This window comes from Myxocyprinus asiaticus, chromosome 1, assembly GCF_019703515.2.
Source record: "Myxocyprinus asiaticus isolate MX2 ecotype Aquarium Trade chromosome 1, UBuf_Myxa_2, whole genome shotgun sequence".
NCBI lineage: Eukaryota > Metazoa > Chordata > Actinopteri > Cypriniformes > Catostomidae > Myxocyprinus > Myxocyprinus asiaticus.
In genome coordinates, this window is record NC_059344.1 from 34457434 (window position 1) to 34474106 (window position 16673).

The 16673-nt window shown below is 37.4% G+C and overlaps 1 protein-coding gene across 2 annotated transcripts in view; it reads right to left on the reverse strand.

Annotated features, from left to right (window-relative positions):
• LOC127444144 (alpha-ketoglutarate-dependent dioxygenase FTO-like) overlaps positions 1 to 16673 on the reverse strand; it is a 208405-nt gene that overhangs the window by 102651 nt on the left and 89081 nt on the right. For both annotated transcript variants that reach the window (XM_051703365.1, XM_051703373.1), the window contains exon 8: positions 4263 to 4387. In XM_051703365.1, coding sequence (XP_051559325.1) covers positions 4263 to 4387 — 125 coding nt within the window. The remainder of the gene's footprint in view (positions 1 to 4262; positions 4388 to 16673) is intronic.

A 16673-nucleotide genomic window follows, 5' to 3' on the forward strand; every position in this document is an offset into this window, starting at 1 on the left:
TTATGTTTGAACAACCAAAGCTAGACGGGGTGAGTTTTCTGTAATCTGTTTGAAAACAGTAATCATTTCTGCCATTTGGTCTGTTTGGTGATGCTAGTGACGCAGAAATTACACAATTTAGCATTAACAGAAGAGCATTTTAGATTTAGATTTATGCATTTGGTCGACACTTTTGCCTATTGCATTCAAGGTAATTCGCTCTATTACTTTTCATAATTTGAGATAAAGGATAAAAAAAGAATAAGAAAAAAGATTAAAAAAAAGAGACAGAGATAAAGAGGAAGAAAATGGAAATAAGGGAAAGAGGGACTGAGAGAGAGAGGGTGGAGACAGATGGGCACTTTCAGAGATCATTTATCAAATTCAGGCCTGTTCCCTCCCCTCCCCTCTCCTAAACCCCCATGTAATTCAGTAATCATTTTCATTATCATATAATGACCTTACAAAGCCTACAGCAGTTAGCACGGTCACTACAAACCACACAGCTGTTCCCGGCACTGCCCCCTTCATCAACTCCCAAACACACAATCTGCCCACTACTGAAATGGACCGTGACCCCTACAGAGGTCAGTACAGGGATGTACATGTGACAGGAGTTGTACGATCTACCTGAGCAAGGTGGGTGTGTATGTGTGTGTGAAAGAAAGAGTATGGTTCAGTTGTGTACTTTAACATAAACTTAATTCATTATATCATGGCATCAAAAGATCAATGGTTTTGACCCACAACTCTGTGGCTTGCATATGGATGAAACATAACCAAAAGGTTGATGCCATTTGACTGTCTATGCAAATGAATCTCTAACACATGACTCTCTGGAGTGAAGCATCAGTTACAGAATTTCCAATGGCTCCATTTTGCAGGTGCTCAAAGTTCAAACAATTTCAACTTTGGCGGCAGTTGCCGTTGACCTTTCGGAGCACAGCCAATGATTACTGGACAATTTGCATTTTGTATGCAATTTCTGTCTTTGCAATGAAAGGTCCAAGTTTGTACCAAACACATACTTTTGCCTCATTAATTGTGTCCTTTAGACAGGGTTCTTTCACAGGTTCATATGCACAGGGTTTTTTTACCAATTCATTTTAATGGTATTACCATGACTTTTCCATGATGTTCAGATTAAAGACAAGGACCTTTAGACATAATTTTAAAGAGACTGCACTCACAAAGAGCAATTTCTAGCCAATAAAATAGTTCATTTTACATTTACATATTTGGCAGACGCTTTTATCCAAAGCGACTTACAGTGTACTTATTACAGGGACAATAACCCCGGAGCAACCTGGAGTTAAGTGCCTTGCTCAAGGACACAATGGTGGTGGCTGTGGGGATTGAACCAGCAACCTTCTGATTACCAGTTATGTGCTTTAGCCCACTATGCCACCACCACTCAATGTTCAGAGCAAAGAAAAAAGTATGATCACTATGGAAATTTCTATGACTTTTAAGATTCAACTCACTCCCTACAGAAAAGCAACAAGAAATTTTCCAAAATTCAAAATTGTCAAAAACTATGAAGAGCTCTTGCATGCATTTAATTTATTTTTATTCATTTATACTTACTTTATTGTTTTAGTTATTCATAATACTTTCTTATGCTTTGTTTGCTGTCATCAGAGGTTTGTTTGGGATGCATTCCTCAACATATAACTTGCAATTGTCAACATTTGCATGTCACGTCACAATAAATAAAATAAAAAATGTACTTGAGAAGGTCGAACTGGTCGCTGTCCAGCCTGAAATAAGGCTGGAATCTGTCATCATGGTGCCTTAATTTTTGAACTAATTTACATTTACCAAGAGCATCCTTAGTAACATTTACTAAGAGCATACCAGCAGGAAAGCTTTGTGAATCAAAGTTTGACAAGTCCTTTATTTCTTTCTGCGATGTATCAAAGACATTTCCAGGACTTTTTTTCTATTCTAAACTCAACTACATTTTCACTGTTTACTGAGCACACTTCCAGTTGTCATGCTACCTACCAACCTCATAAAACTGCCCTTCTGTGATGCTATCTGCAGCGCTTTTCATGTAAAGCTCAGAGTAGCATATGATGCTTGTGTTTAAGTCATGTAAAAGGGCCTTTAGAGGTCTTCCTACCATAAATGGTTATCTTTCACCAATAGTAGATGCACTGTATTTTTAAGAACAAGCCATCTGAGCTGCATGGGTGTTAGGTTAGTCAATGGATTGGTCACCAGGGGACAGGAAGTGAAGTCATCATTTAGCCTGAGTACCTATAGGTCAACAGGAGGACTGTACAGTCACATTTAGCATCTCTCTCTCTCTCTCTCTCTCTCTCTCTCTCTCTCTCTCTCTCTCTCTCCCCCCCCCCCCCCGGGGTTCAGAGGCCCCACAGTCTGCAACACTCAAACTACTGTTTAAGAAACCAAATGTCTGTAAGACAATAAAAGCTTTAATCAATCAGCCTGCTGTGCTTATGTTTATGAGCCTGTAGCGGCGGCAGTCATTCATCACTCGGTTTTTACCACTCAAAACACAGACGCTGAGACAAAAGAAAGGCATAATGTGAGGAGTGGGCCTGCTGCATACTAAATTAATAAAACAATTGCAGCCTTTCACTGCAAAACAAGCGACATGATTTAGCACGCTGCTCTGAGAAGTTTCCTTTCAAGAAAAGTGGTCAGAAATGAATGTCTGTAAAGAGCACTGTGAGTCTTTATAGTTGTAATAACAGTCTGTCATGATAATAGTATGAATATATCACTGCATTCAGGTGAGCAGAGTGCTGTGCATGACGTTTACTTTATCACCTCGCGTCAGAGAAGATCTTATCAGCTATGAGTTCATTTTTGTCTTAACGGTGTGTCTTAACCTTATGCTGCCTCTCCTCCCTTAATGCTATTTGTTGACAGCTACTTCACAGACCTGTGCCTGAAGTTCAGAGAGTGACGTTATCTTGCTCCTGAGGGGGGGCAGGAAGTGATAGTGGAAAGGGATGAGTTCAAACATATTGCAGTGGGTGCACACATGAAGGAGTGATGGTATCCTTATCTAATCACGCTGTTCCGTCTTATGAAATAAACTTCCGAGGGTGCAAGTGAGTTAGTCTGTGTAGGATAGTTAATACGTCCGGAAATGCACACTTACTTATACTTTTCTGCTACATTATGCTATATAGTGTGTAAAAAGCAGTACGTCAAATGCGTAAAATGTCCAGATACGCAGTATTCACGAAACAGTAGGCGAACAACCACTGCATCTGCTGAAATTCTAAAGTTAGGACACTTTACTATCCCAAATGAACACTTTACTATGCAATAAGGCCATGCAAGCTGAGAAGCCATCAGATTTAAAAAGCGGAGAACCGTGGGTCAGTCAGCTCTTTTTTAAGTGTGACTGCTATATTTACCAAGAAATTACTTCCTCTGGGTTAAATTGCACTTGTTTTTTTATTTGTATTTCTCAAATTATTTGCCTGGAAGTAGTATGTCCAAGAATGTATCTTTACTACACTGATGCATACTAAAAGAGCATACTTTGAAGCACACTCTGAAAGTACATGAATTCAGATGTAGCATGACTGTATAAATGCACGGTTTCTCTAGAGGTGAGGTGGGGGAGGAGAGATAAGACAAAAAGTGTGTTTGTGTGTGTTTGGCTCAATGTGAAGGCGTTTGACAAATGGATCATGGCCTGGACCATAGTTTTCATCATCCCATTCATTTCATCAAAGAACGCAGTTTCAGCACAACATCAACACTGTTTACAGGTACCAGCAGGCATGGGCATCACTCAGAGGTCAAAGCAAGGGGACGACCCCCCTCACAAGACCACTTTAGAGGAGTAAGAGGGCAGGGAGCACTCCTTAATGTTGTAAAGGTTAAGACGCAGGAACGTCAATGGGAAAATTCAACTGTCTTAGGCTCTGCAGACAGACTAATGGCCTGATCTGAATGAAGACAGATTGTAACACACACACTCTCTATTATGATGGGAAATAATGAAGCAAGAGGAAAAAATGTGTGCTAGTGTCTCGGTATGCATATCTGTGTGTGTAAGGTTGGTTCTCTCTGTTATCGGAACAAATGGGCAATGTCTCTCAGCCGGTCTTATCTCATAGGAAGGAAGTCAATGGGCTATCAGCACGTGTATACATGTGTTTGTGTGAACTCTCTCAGCCTGAAGGATTGCCCTCCTATTGAAATACTTTCTTCAATGCAATTCACTGAAGATGTGACATTAGACACAAGTTAGTCAGAGCTCAGGGTTCTGTTCATACACAAGAGTGACTTACCTGTCTCTCCATGTCTGTCTGTGTTGCTGTCTGTCTGTCAGGGCATTCAGTAAAATGTCTGCCATCTCTCTTCTGTTCTCATGTGCTGTGTTCTCATCCTCCACCACAGCCAGCAGCAGATGAGTCTGGATACAAACAACACCAGCAGTTATTATCCACGGTTCCCAGTCTTTTCAAAGCGCAATTTTCCAGGACATTCCCAGGACATTTGAATGTGCCCAACAAGTGTAATATTTAAGCAAAAAACACAAGCGTCCATTATTTATTTGGACATTTCTGTTTTTTTTTTATTGAGTTTTTTTTTTATGGTAGTTTCTCACCTCCAGATAAGCAGTTCGCTACATGACCCAGTGTGATTATTAATCCCCATAAAGCTGTGATTTAATTAAATAAATACATAGTCTGTATGTGCTGTGCACTTCAGAGTGCTCTGCTCACAGTCATCACACACACACACACACACACACACACACACACACACACACGAGTGCACATGATGATCAAGATTAGGTATTTTCAGTGTATGAGCAGCCGGCTCTACACATTCAATTTGAAGCGTACATCAGTTGCAGATTATATATTTATTCAATTAAATCACAGAATTTTGCAGTTTAATTATCACACTGGGACATATCATAATTTTATTTCGATTAATTGTGCATTTAAACATTAATTTTCATCCATATGTCATATTCCATGACATACTGCATTTTTTTTTTATTTTTTACTAGATTCCGTCCATGTTTTCTGCATACTACATGTGGTAACTGTATAAGCAGACTTCGATTGTTGAATTGTTTAAAATTAATTCACATCCTGAGGTATGAAGGCCAAATCACCACACTACCAGCTCAGGGTCTGAATACGTTGTCAAAAAAAATCCATGGTCTGACCATCATCGTTGTCTAAAATATATCATTGAAATGTTTTTGTGGTTAACATAAAAGGAATGTTGGAACGGAAAAAATCGTATTTTGTACTATATCAATACTTAAACTATTTCGTCGGAGCAAAGCAGAGATGACAGCAGATAAGCACAGAATGTATGTGACAGGGATTCGTTCATAACAGTTAACTGTTGACATTGCTTCAAAATGCGCAGGCACCGGCAGTGACAAAACAATTTGAATTTGTGCATTTGACTCCTATTCCGAGTCCCGATCATTACCATTTTTTTGTACATGTAACAAAAATCTTGTTAGCAACACAGTTTTTCTTTACACTAAAATATTTTTCAGGACAAATCATTATTTTCCAGGACATTCAGGTATTTTTCAAATTTTCTATGACTTTTCCATGATTGGAAAACTGCACTACAAAATTCCAGGTTTGCCAGGACACGTGGGAACCCCAAAATACACTTGAAATTATGAAATTTACACAAGTTAACACAGAACTAGTTTTTGGTCAGTCAGACAATTATAGAAAACAATTTAACATCATACAGTGTTTATACTACAACAAGTATTAGCTTACAATAGGCAAAAACATCAGTTATTCATCACTGAAATGTGTCATTATTTGTGTATATTCAATATGCCGCATTACCCAGGTTTGACGGAAATGATTCTCAAGTGTCTCGCAACTGAACGTGACACGGCAACACTATTATTCAAATGCTATATGCGGAGGGCAAAATTTTCAGTAAATAACTTACATTTGTGTCTGTTCCACACACAAAGCTATCGTATGGCTTCAGAAGACTTGGAATATAGTGCACAAGTCATATGAACTACTTTTATGGTGCTTTTTTGGAGCTCTCCTTTTGTGTTACATGGAAGAAATTAAGTGATATGGGCTTGGAACATGAGTGTGAGTAAATTATGACAGAATGTTCATTCTTGGGTAAGCTACCTTTATGGCTGGCACAACATGGCAACATAAAATCACACTAGGGTTAAAAAGCTAGTTCTTTAAAAGATCCCAGAGCATCCTCAATAGAGAAACAAGCACTCTTATCATGAAATGAGGGAATTAAGCTTTACTACCAATCCCATGGACAAGCTCTTAGCCAGTGCTTAAAGAAATCAATATGCATTCATTCCCTTAATGTCAGATGTCAAATCTATTCTGTACTTTTGCAGAAGGGTTCTGAAAAACAACATCGTAGAAAATATCAGTGATTAACCCAGAATCAGAGACAGCAGGACAAAATATTTATTATATTTTGCTTGAGCAATGAAGTTTGTGTGTACGCCAATTAATGATGTACACCCTTTCAGGTCATGTGTTTGGATACTGGAAGGGAGTAGACATCAATTTAGAAAAATACTTAAGGACAAACATGTAGCTTCCAAAGAACCTGTGAAATCCCCTCAGACCTTTTAACCTTAATAACACAATTAGGAGTGCTTTTGTACAGAATAGCATTGTGCTTATGATTTGGCGATGAGATATTGCAGTAGAACTTTTTAATAAGATTACATTTGTCAACAGTAGTAAATGTATTAGCTATCACAAACTAACAATGAACAATATATTTTGACAGTATTTATCAATCTTAGTTAATGTTAGTTGTAAAAATGCAATTGTTCATTGTTACTTAATGTTAAATATTGCATTAACTAATGCTAACATCTAAAAATTTTAATTTAAAAAATGTGTTAGTATATGATGAAATTAACATTAACCAAGATTAATAAATGCTGTAAAAGTATTGTTCATTGTTAATTCATGTTTAAATATTGTAGTTATCTAATGTTCACAAATGTAACCTATATTGCTTTTATACATTTCTACAAACATGAAGTTAATATTGGATCTTAAATGTTTAACACAATATGGACAGTATTTTGTGTAGTTTTGCTCCGCTAATGAAAATAGTTCCAAATGTAACCAACGTAGGATCAACTATTGTGTGCCATTGAGCAACGCACAGACTGACAGCCTGTTTGAAACATTGTAAACACAGATAAACAGAGAGTACCGGAACTATTGGTGCGTCCCAAACCACACACTTCTGCACTATTCTACAGCATTTTGTAGTGCGAGTTGTATGTCAACACTGAAAATGCAGCAAAAAGAAGTGCACCTTAAGTACCCAAATGATGCACTTTTTTTAACTGTCACAACGGAGTGTGAATGTTGGACACTTCATGCACTCAGCGCATGCAGCTTGTCGTACATAGTGGAAGGGGCAGAGTTACCTGGCTTTGCTGCTGTTCCGACAAAACAGTTGTAAATAATGAAGAATGTAGCTGCTAACAAAACTTCAGTGGATACAGCACCTTACAAAAGTGAGTTAAATACTTTACCATCATCCCAAGCTGTGTGAATATGTATGTTGTTTAATATACAATTGTTGAACTGAGGTTGGCTAAGACACTTAAGCTAGCGGCAACACATCACGTCCGCTTGAAACGTCATTCCCGTCAGCTGGTAAACAATGAAGTGCATAGTATATTTTGTAAGTGCATAGTGTATAGTGTGCTGTTTGGGACACAGTTTATATTTATATATACATGCATATATATTCCTTGTTTTCTTTTCTTTTAAAAAGATGTAAGATGTCAAACTCTCCCTCCCTCTGTCTTTGTCTACAGTAGCTGGAGCTCAGATGATTGACAGGTGAGAAAGCTTCACAAAAAGTGCCCTCAGCGTTGGTTCACCTCAACTGTTTCCCAGCGATCTCTTTTTCTTTACTGTTTTTATCCCTCATTCATCCGTGAGACAGCACTTCTGTCTTACTGAAGCATTACCTGTCAGCGGTTGTTACCTGTTAGAGTCATCCTATCTGAGAGAGCCCAGCATGAATGAGTCTGCCAAGACTAATTCAGACTGTGAGGTTAGGAGGTCAGTTCAGCCACACAAGAATCACATCAGACTAAACATAGATGACACAATAAGGATGACCCACACAACTCTGTGTGTGTGTGTGTGTGTGTGTGTGTGTGTGTGTGTGTGTGTGGAGAAAGAGATATACTATGTGCGTTTTGTTCACAAGGCGGGTTGATGAGAGAAATTTTCACAAACACCTTACATTTACCACCCTATATATGCCACCTTATCTGTGTGTGGTGTGTGTATGTGTGTCCTTGTTTACCCCTGAATGATGGTAGCTGTCGTCAGCTGGGTGATGTTGTGCAGAGCGCTTGGGTTCAGGACCACAGTGAAGAGGGTGAGACAGAGGGCAAGTGACTAACAGAGGCGGGTGTGTGCATTTGGACAAGGAAACACACTTTGGTTTACCCCATACTAACAGAAGGGAATAATAAACACACATATACACACGCACACACACCAGGACTATGTGCCAGGTACATCAACCAACCAATAGCAGAAGGGCCATCCAACATTACCAACAGCATCCTGAACAGCCAGTGTCAGGCAGGTAATGCTAACAATGACATGAGCACACTAAAACGTAACAGCCAGCGACCATTCTCTAGAAAACATACTGTACATAGACAAAACAAACACACACACACAAGTAACAATTTTAGTCATTTGTATTTTATCAATTTGTAAAACATACTACACGCAGGCAATGTGACCGACAAACAGGAGATCCCGAGAATGTCATTGTTTGCATTTACAGTTGAAGTCAGAACTTTACATAAACTTTAACCAAATACATTTAAACTCAGTTTTTCACAATTCCTGACATTTAATCATAGAAAACATTCACTGTCTTAGGTCAGTTAGGATCATTATTTTAAGAATGTGAAATGTCAGAATAATAGTAGAGAGAATTATTTATTTTAGCTTTTATTACTTTCATCAAATTCCCAGTGGTCAAAAGTTACATACACTTTGTTAGTATTTGGTAGGATTGCCATTAAATTGTTTAACTTGGGTCAAGCTTTTTGGGTAGCCTTCCACATGCTTATTCAGCTCTGCCCACAAAATATATATCGGATTGAGGTCAGGGCTTTGTGATGGCCACTCCAATACCTTGACTATGTTGTCCTTAAGCCATTTTGCCACAAATTTGGAGGTATGCTTGGGGGTTATTGTCCATTTGGAAGACCCATTTGCGACCGAGCTTTAACTTCCTGACTGATGTCTTGAGATGTTGCTTCAATATATCCACATAATTTTCCTTCCTCATGATGCCATCTATTTTGTGAAGTGCACCAGCCCCTCCTGCAGCAAAACACCCCCACAACATGAAGCTGCCACCCCCATGCTTCACGGTTGGAATAGTGTTCTTCGGCTTGCGAGCCTCACCCTTTTTCCTCCAAACATAACGATGGTCATTATGGCTAAACAGTTCAATATTTGTTTCATCAGACCAGAGGACATTTCTCCAAAAAGTACAATCTTTGTCCCCATGTGCACTTGCAAACTGTAACCAACTGGTCTCAAGGTATTTTTAGTGGATGTATACATCAGTAATCAAGTCATTTCACCTCAAGTTTACAAAGATGTCTGTCAACCAGAACGTGTTCAAATACTTTTTTTGACTTGATTTAGAACCGTATTGTTTTGCTTGAAAAGTGCTTTTGCTATTTTTAAAATGAATGCTACTTGGTTTAATATTTTGTTATCTAATGCAATGACATTTACTGTATACATTTTAAAGTGTGGCTTAAGTGTCCAAATTTGTTTTAAGGCCACTGTTTCAGTCAGGTCAGGCACAAACACACATTTCATTGTTTTGATCTGTACCAGTGTCAGCTTTACACTGTCAGAATTTTTTTTTTTAATTATACATTTAGGGGTACAACAGCTCGTCACTGGGGCAGTACCCTCATAGGTACACCCAGTGTACCTTCTTTACACCTTAAGGTACTAATACAGTGCATCCGGAAAGTATTCACAACGCTTTTCCACATAACAAAATGTGGAAAAAGTGAAGCGTTGTGAATACTTTCCGGATGCACTGTATGTACCCTTTAGGGACAGTAAAGGTACAAATACGTTCTGATTGACATATAAAGGGTACAGTGGGTGTACCTTTGAGGGTACTGCCCCAGTGACAAGCTGTTGTACCCCTAAAGGTAAAATTTGTGCAATTTTTTATTTTTTTTCTGACAGTGTAGTTATCTTCTTGTGAGTATATGGAAACTGGTTTTTGACAGCCTTTTACGGTATCATAATGTTAATGATCTAAAACAACAAGTGGTGAAGGGTACATCTATGCTGGCTACAAAATCAACCAGACGAAGGTATCCTAGCAGAAAGGATGTGACACAAAATTGGATTTGGATGTGCCTCGATGCCTTCCTACATCCATACACTGCCTTTCATGGCAGTAGTTTTCAGCTTTCAGACGTAGCCATTATAAATACACATGCATGTCTGTGTGTGTGTGTGATTGAGAGCTTGGCCTTTCAGCCACATTGACCCTCTGAACTCACAGATGCTCATCAATTACCACTCCCATCAGGTCCTGCACGCTGAGAGAATGGATTATATGAAGTGTAAAACATTAGAAAAATGTGTTCACAACATCACAGCAATGTGTCAGAGGACAGAGGCGGAGATGGATAATAGAAACCCAGCTGCTGAAGGGCCTAACGCAACAAGTGAGAAAGTTTGAAGGCATTGTGGTGAAGCACTGTGGGCCGCAGGCTTTTTTTTCTGATTCCTCCAGCCAGAGGCAACTGGACATATGCTTTCTGCCCGAGCTAATGAAGCAAAAGCTAAAAGCTTTGTGATTTTCTTTCTTTCTCTGTCTCTATTGGTTTCTTGCTCTCTTTTAGATGGGAAAGAAAAAATGTGTTTTAAAAAAGGCAGTTGTACACCAAAAGCCCTCAATAGCTTTTCACAATAAAAAAAATCCTGTCTGTTGCCAAGTGCAAATTTGGATAGAAGTGTTGGGGTGGAGGAGAGGAGAGGAGAGGAGGGGAGAGAAGATGCCATGTGTTTCCCATACAACAGCATTTGAATCTCACTGTAAAATTACTTACATTTTAGTTTGTTTCTCACCAAAACCTATTGTTTTCTAAGTCAGAGTCTTGCAATATGATGCACGAGTTGTATGGACTACTTTTCTGACACTTTTGGGTCCTTTTTTGTCTCATAATAAACTGCCATTACAGGGTAATCAGGGACTGCAACATTCTTTAATATATCTCCTTTTGTGTTCGACCGAAGAAAGAAAGTCATATGGAATTGGAATGGCATGAGGGTAAATAATGACAGAATTTTCATTTTTGGGTGAATTATTCCTTAAAACAAATTTTTTCTTAAAACTCTCCTTCTCTTTAATTTATCACTTTCTTTCGGAGTTAATACCCATAGCCACTCAATCTCATACACAAACACATGTATACACTTCTGCCCCATCTCTCTCCACCTCCATCTCCTTCTGGATCTGCCTGCTGATTGGAGATTAGCGATTAGCGAATCGTGTACCCACTTTTCTCCTGCCAGTGAAAGCTTTTGGCAGTGGGAGGGAGGCCAAAACCTCACTCTCTCCTCACTCTGCACAGATTCATTTTCAGCACTTAAAGAATGTGAACTCCACGCACAGATTACCATCACATAGACCTGAAGCTATTTTCATTACATGTCTTTTTTCTACAGTGGCTGAAAAGTGGCATTTGGGAAAACAGTTCTGATAGGGTACAGTAAGCGCTGGCTTGCTGCAAAATGAACGAAACCCAAGCCGAGCTGTACCGATTACAACTTATGATGTTACGGGAGACACTGTTGTGTAATTTATATGTCATCTGAAAGCTGAAAATATCAGCAGTGAAGTGAATTAAGTAATATGTATCAGTGGTTTTGTGAAGCCTTAGGGCTCTTGCATAGCAGGACACATTTTTCCAGAGCATTAGTTAAATATGAGTAAGTGTAACAAATAAAATAATTTTCTTTTCAAAATCTGATAGTTTAATACCTCCAGCGAGAATGCCTTAAGAAATATGTGCATGAATCATTGGGCATGACATATAAGAATAATATTAGTGGGTAGACAGATACAAACAGACACTCACAGGGAGTACACCATTGGAAGAGATTTCCGTTTAAAGACCGTACAGGCAAAACACACTCAAAAGGAAAACCCTAAATAAACCTGCTCATAACACATAATTAATTATAGTTATATTAGTAAAGCTTTCTATAGAACCTATAGGTATCTTAATGCATTCATAATGCATTACAATATACCACATAATATAGCTGTATAAAGTTGTATGTTTTCTCAAATAATTACCACACATAACTTTAATGCTTTCATTTTACATGGTTGTACCCAGTGTTGGGTATTACATCTGAAATGTGATCTAGTACTGATTACAAATTACAAAAATTCTAATGTAAGTAATGTAATCTAATCTGATTACTTTTTGAAATTACTTTTAGAGAGTTTTGGATTAAATATATTTTTAATGAAAATCTCATTTTAAAATGAAATTTGTAACTTTACATATTTAAGTACCAATTTACACTCATTTAACATTAGTAAACATTAAATCAAACAGTGGTTCTTTGAAAAAAAGCGTGGGCTGACAGATAATCTAATCGACAGGGTTGGGGAGTAACGGGAATACGTATTTAAAATACAAAATATAAGTAACTGTATTTCACTACAGTTACAGTTTAAATAATTGGTAATTAGAATACAGTTACATTCAAATAGTATTTTGATTATTGAAGAGATTACTTTGCATTTTACTGTCATTTGTTTAATTTAACATTTATACATATAAATGATGTGATCCAAAGTGCATTTGAACAGCAGTGAAACACTTTCTTATGATGTGTTACATTCATACGAGCAGACAGAGAAGTAAGTTTGAAGTAAGTTTGGAGCAGAAGAAATAGAAATAAACCTTGTGTAAATTGTCATCTTTACACTAAGTTAAAATGCTATTTCTAGCCATTTTACATGCACATTACCAGGCACGATCATATTTTTTTATCATGAAAATTCATGTTGGATCATAATTTCTTTTTTCTAGTAAGACCTTTGATATTCTGTAAAAATGCAAGAATTATATCAAGAATAAGATTTTATCAAATTGATCTTGTTTTAGAAACAACACTGCATAAGATATTTAGGTTTTTCAGAGAATATATTTTTAACGTGTATTTTGTCTTACTGTACTGGCTTTTTATAGTCAAAACAAGTGAAAAAATCTACCAGTGCTGAAGAAGTAATCCAAAGTATTTAGAATACGTTACTGACCTTGAGTAATCTAACGGAATACATTACAAATTACATTTTACAGCATGTATTCTGTAATCTGTAGTGGAATACATTACAAAAGTTACCCTCCCAACCCTGCTAATTGATTTGTAATAATATAATTCCTAAACAGTAGCTGCAATAGGATTACACACATATAACATGTAATAATAATAATGTAATCTTATTACAAACATTTGATTTTTGTAATCTGAATATATAATCAAGATTACATGTCATCCATTACAACCCAACACCGGTTGTCTCTTTACAGAGTATAATGAAATAAGTGACCAACGCCCAAATTCATGTGTTAACATTAACTTGGTGGAATACTGTAGTAATAAAAATGCCCTAAATCGCAAACATAGTGGCACAGCCCCACTATCAAATCCCACAGAAACCAACCTAATATCTCCCAGCTAACAACAGCACCCTACTGAACTACACACAACATACAGCCAAAAAAGATCCACTTTTTTTATTTTTTTAATCTGAGAAGGCTTTGATTAGTTAAAATTCCTATGTTTCCTATATTCCAATGTTTTTTTGTTTTTTTCCAGGAACATCAATTGGCATGTAGCATTAAAGAGAGTATGTTATCTGCTACAATTTCAAGTGTCCGCGCCAATAACGTGTGATTTTACTTTCTAGTAGTCAAGCCTGATCTTTTCCAGTGTAAGATGCTGAATGTGCTTTATTATTCCAAAATCATATGTCACTTTCCACTGAACTGTACGAAACACTGAGAGAGGCAGAGAGCAGAAGAGAGAGTTAAAAGTGAAGGGATCATAACAGATTCCAACAGGAACATTTCCCTTTGGAGAGAGAGTGTTTACTATCAAACACATCTGTGTCTATTCATCTCAGCCCTTGCTCTCAACTTCTGTCCAAACACAAACAAACAAACACAAAAACAAACACAGACACTGCAACTTCCGAGTATGCATCAGCAACCAGGCTGCACTTCAAATTATCTGCAATATCTTCTTTAAAATTCCTCTCTTTCTTTGCGATTTTTCAAGCGAATCTGACAATTTTACAGTGGCTTGCCATCGGTATCTCCCATTCTTCCCCTTATTGTTCTGAACCGTGTCTTAATTCAGTTAAGAGCCCCAACCTGATAGCCAACCTGGTGACATTGAGGAATTAAAAGGAGGGATAGAGGATACAGACAGACACATTAGATGGAAGATACAGAGATAGGTGTGTATCTACTAAATGAGGTCTGACTCCACCTGATTGTCAGGTAGTGTTCTAATCCCTATGTAAAGCAAGTGTGGGTGTTTGTGTGAAATGTTATGAAGCAAATATGTGTGATGTGCTGTATATGGGTTGGTGTTTGTGTGTGTTTCCCCAGCAGTGTTTAATCAGTCATGGTCTGTAATTCGAGGTCTTATTCCTTTTTCTTCAGACGCTTATCTCACTGATCAAGAAGGGGGCTAGAAATAAAGAAAAAACTGCAGAGAAAATAAATAAATAAGCAAAGCACTAAATAAATGGAGAGTGTGATGAGGGTTAGAAGAGATAAGATAGATCAGGCATTGTAAAGCACTTATTGGTTTTCTAAGAAAAAAAATATATATATATATATATATATAACTTCAAAGAGTTCAGCGGCTGTCAGGAACTGTCTGTTCCAGCACACGATGAGCTCTATTCAACAACACCATCAGAACACGACTGCATCGTCTGCACCCAATCACACAAGTGCATATAATAATACTAATGCAACAAAACAAGCAACATTCATGAATTGATCCATATGAAAACAGTAAATTATGTCTGTCGATAAAATTTAAGGATGCTTACAGTATTTCTCTGTTCAAATCTATTATTTCTCAGTTACATATTCAAATAAAAGAGATTTCACTCTTGTCTTGATTTTAAAATGCATGTACTGCTCTAATGTATTAATATATACATATGCATTGAACAAATGGAATAATCAGCAATGAGTTTGGGTTTTATATAAACAGGATACTAGATATTTTTCATCATTGTTAGTTTGTGGGATACAACGTTTGCCTGACTGTAGAGATGTGTGTGTGTGTGTGTGTGTGTGTGTGTGTGTGTGTGTGTCTAGCTGACTGTGTTTAGAAGGCCTTGTGGTAACCCTTTGAGCTGTGAGTGTGTGTACTTTAAAAAAATATCCAATAATACTCCATCCCAGACATTCCATGGCTACACAAATAGACCCCCTGAAAAAAAACTACAGTGGTCTCCCTGCCTGGCTGCCCAAACAATCTCTAAAACCCTTCTGTATGCAGGTACAAAGCAAGTGGCCACTCTCTATCTCTCTCTCTTTCTCTCCCTGTAGGTAGGAAACACTAAAACACACTCACAAACACAAACACACAGCCTGCAAGTGGCATATCAACGCTTGAAATTCTCCAAAGGGGTTTAAGTATTTACCCTCAACAGTATCCCAGCCTGCTCAAATTCAGCTTACCCTGTTCAATAAAGACTTCAAAGGGAATCATATATACCTTTTGCCCACAAATTCTACCTTTTGCTGCCCCCCGCCCCACACTTCTTTTCACCACATTCTCTCCCCCATTCTCCAGTAAAAAAAAAAAAAAAACACCCCTTACCGTGAAATTACCAGCCATATTATTTACCGTTTAAAAGTGTAATTAGAGAAATTGGGAGGTAATTTCTGCTCTGTTGTTTAAGCAGGTAAACCAAAGGAGAAATGCAGGTAGGTGATGCTCATGAAACATTTCAAGAAAATGTATGGTTATACTTAAACCAAAATCAATGCAAAAAAAATTAAAATAATAATAATTATATTTTGCACAAACAAAATGAAGCCTACGCACTCAGAAAACAAGGTACTGTTTAAGGAGGTACCCTTGTTTTGGATACATATACCCATAAGGATACGTTTTTTGTTTACTATTTCCCTTGTTTTCAGTGATGATTCTCATTACTGTAACACTATCTTTTTTTCTTCTTCTTCTTTTTTTTTTTTTCATTAAAATCTGTGAAAAATGAAAGGCAGTACCAACAGAGTGCAATGATGTATAAATACTTTACAAAATAAATAATATACACTTTTGTTCAGATTGGGGTAATGAGAATTGGGGGTTAAAATGTGCTCAACTGTCATGAAAATAATGTCACAGTGTAAAAAGAATTAATGGTCCTAAAAAGGCTTCATTTTCTAAATACAGAATATATGTTTTTATTTGTTTCTTTCGATTTTGAAGTCAAATAGGACTAGGACATTTTCTTGACAGGTTTTGTGAGAATCATCCAAGTAAACACTGCACATCTAGGAATAAAGTGTGATTCTTTCTGCTCTGACAAAGAACAACTGTTCCTCT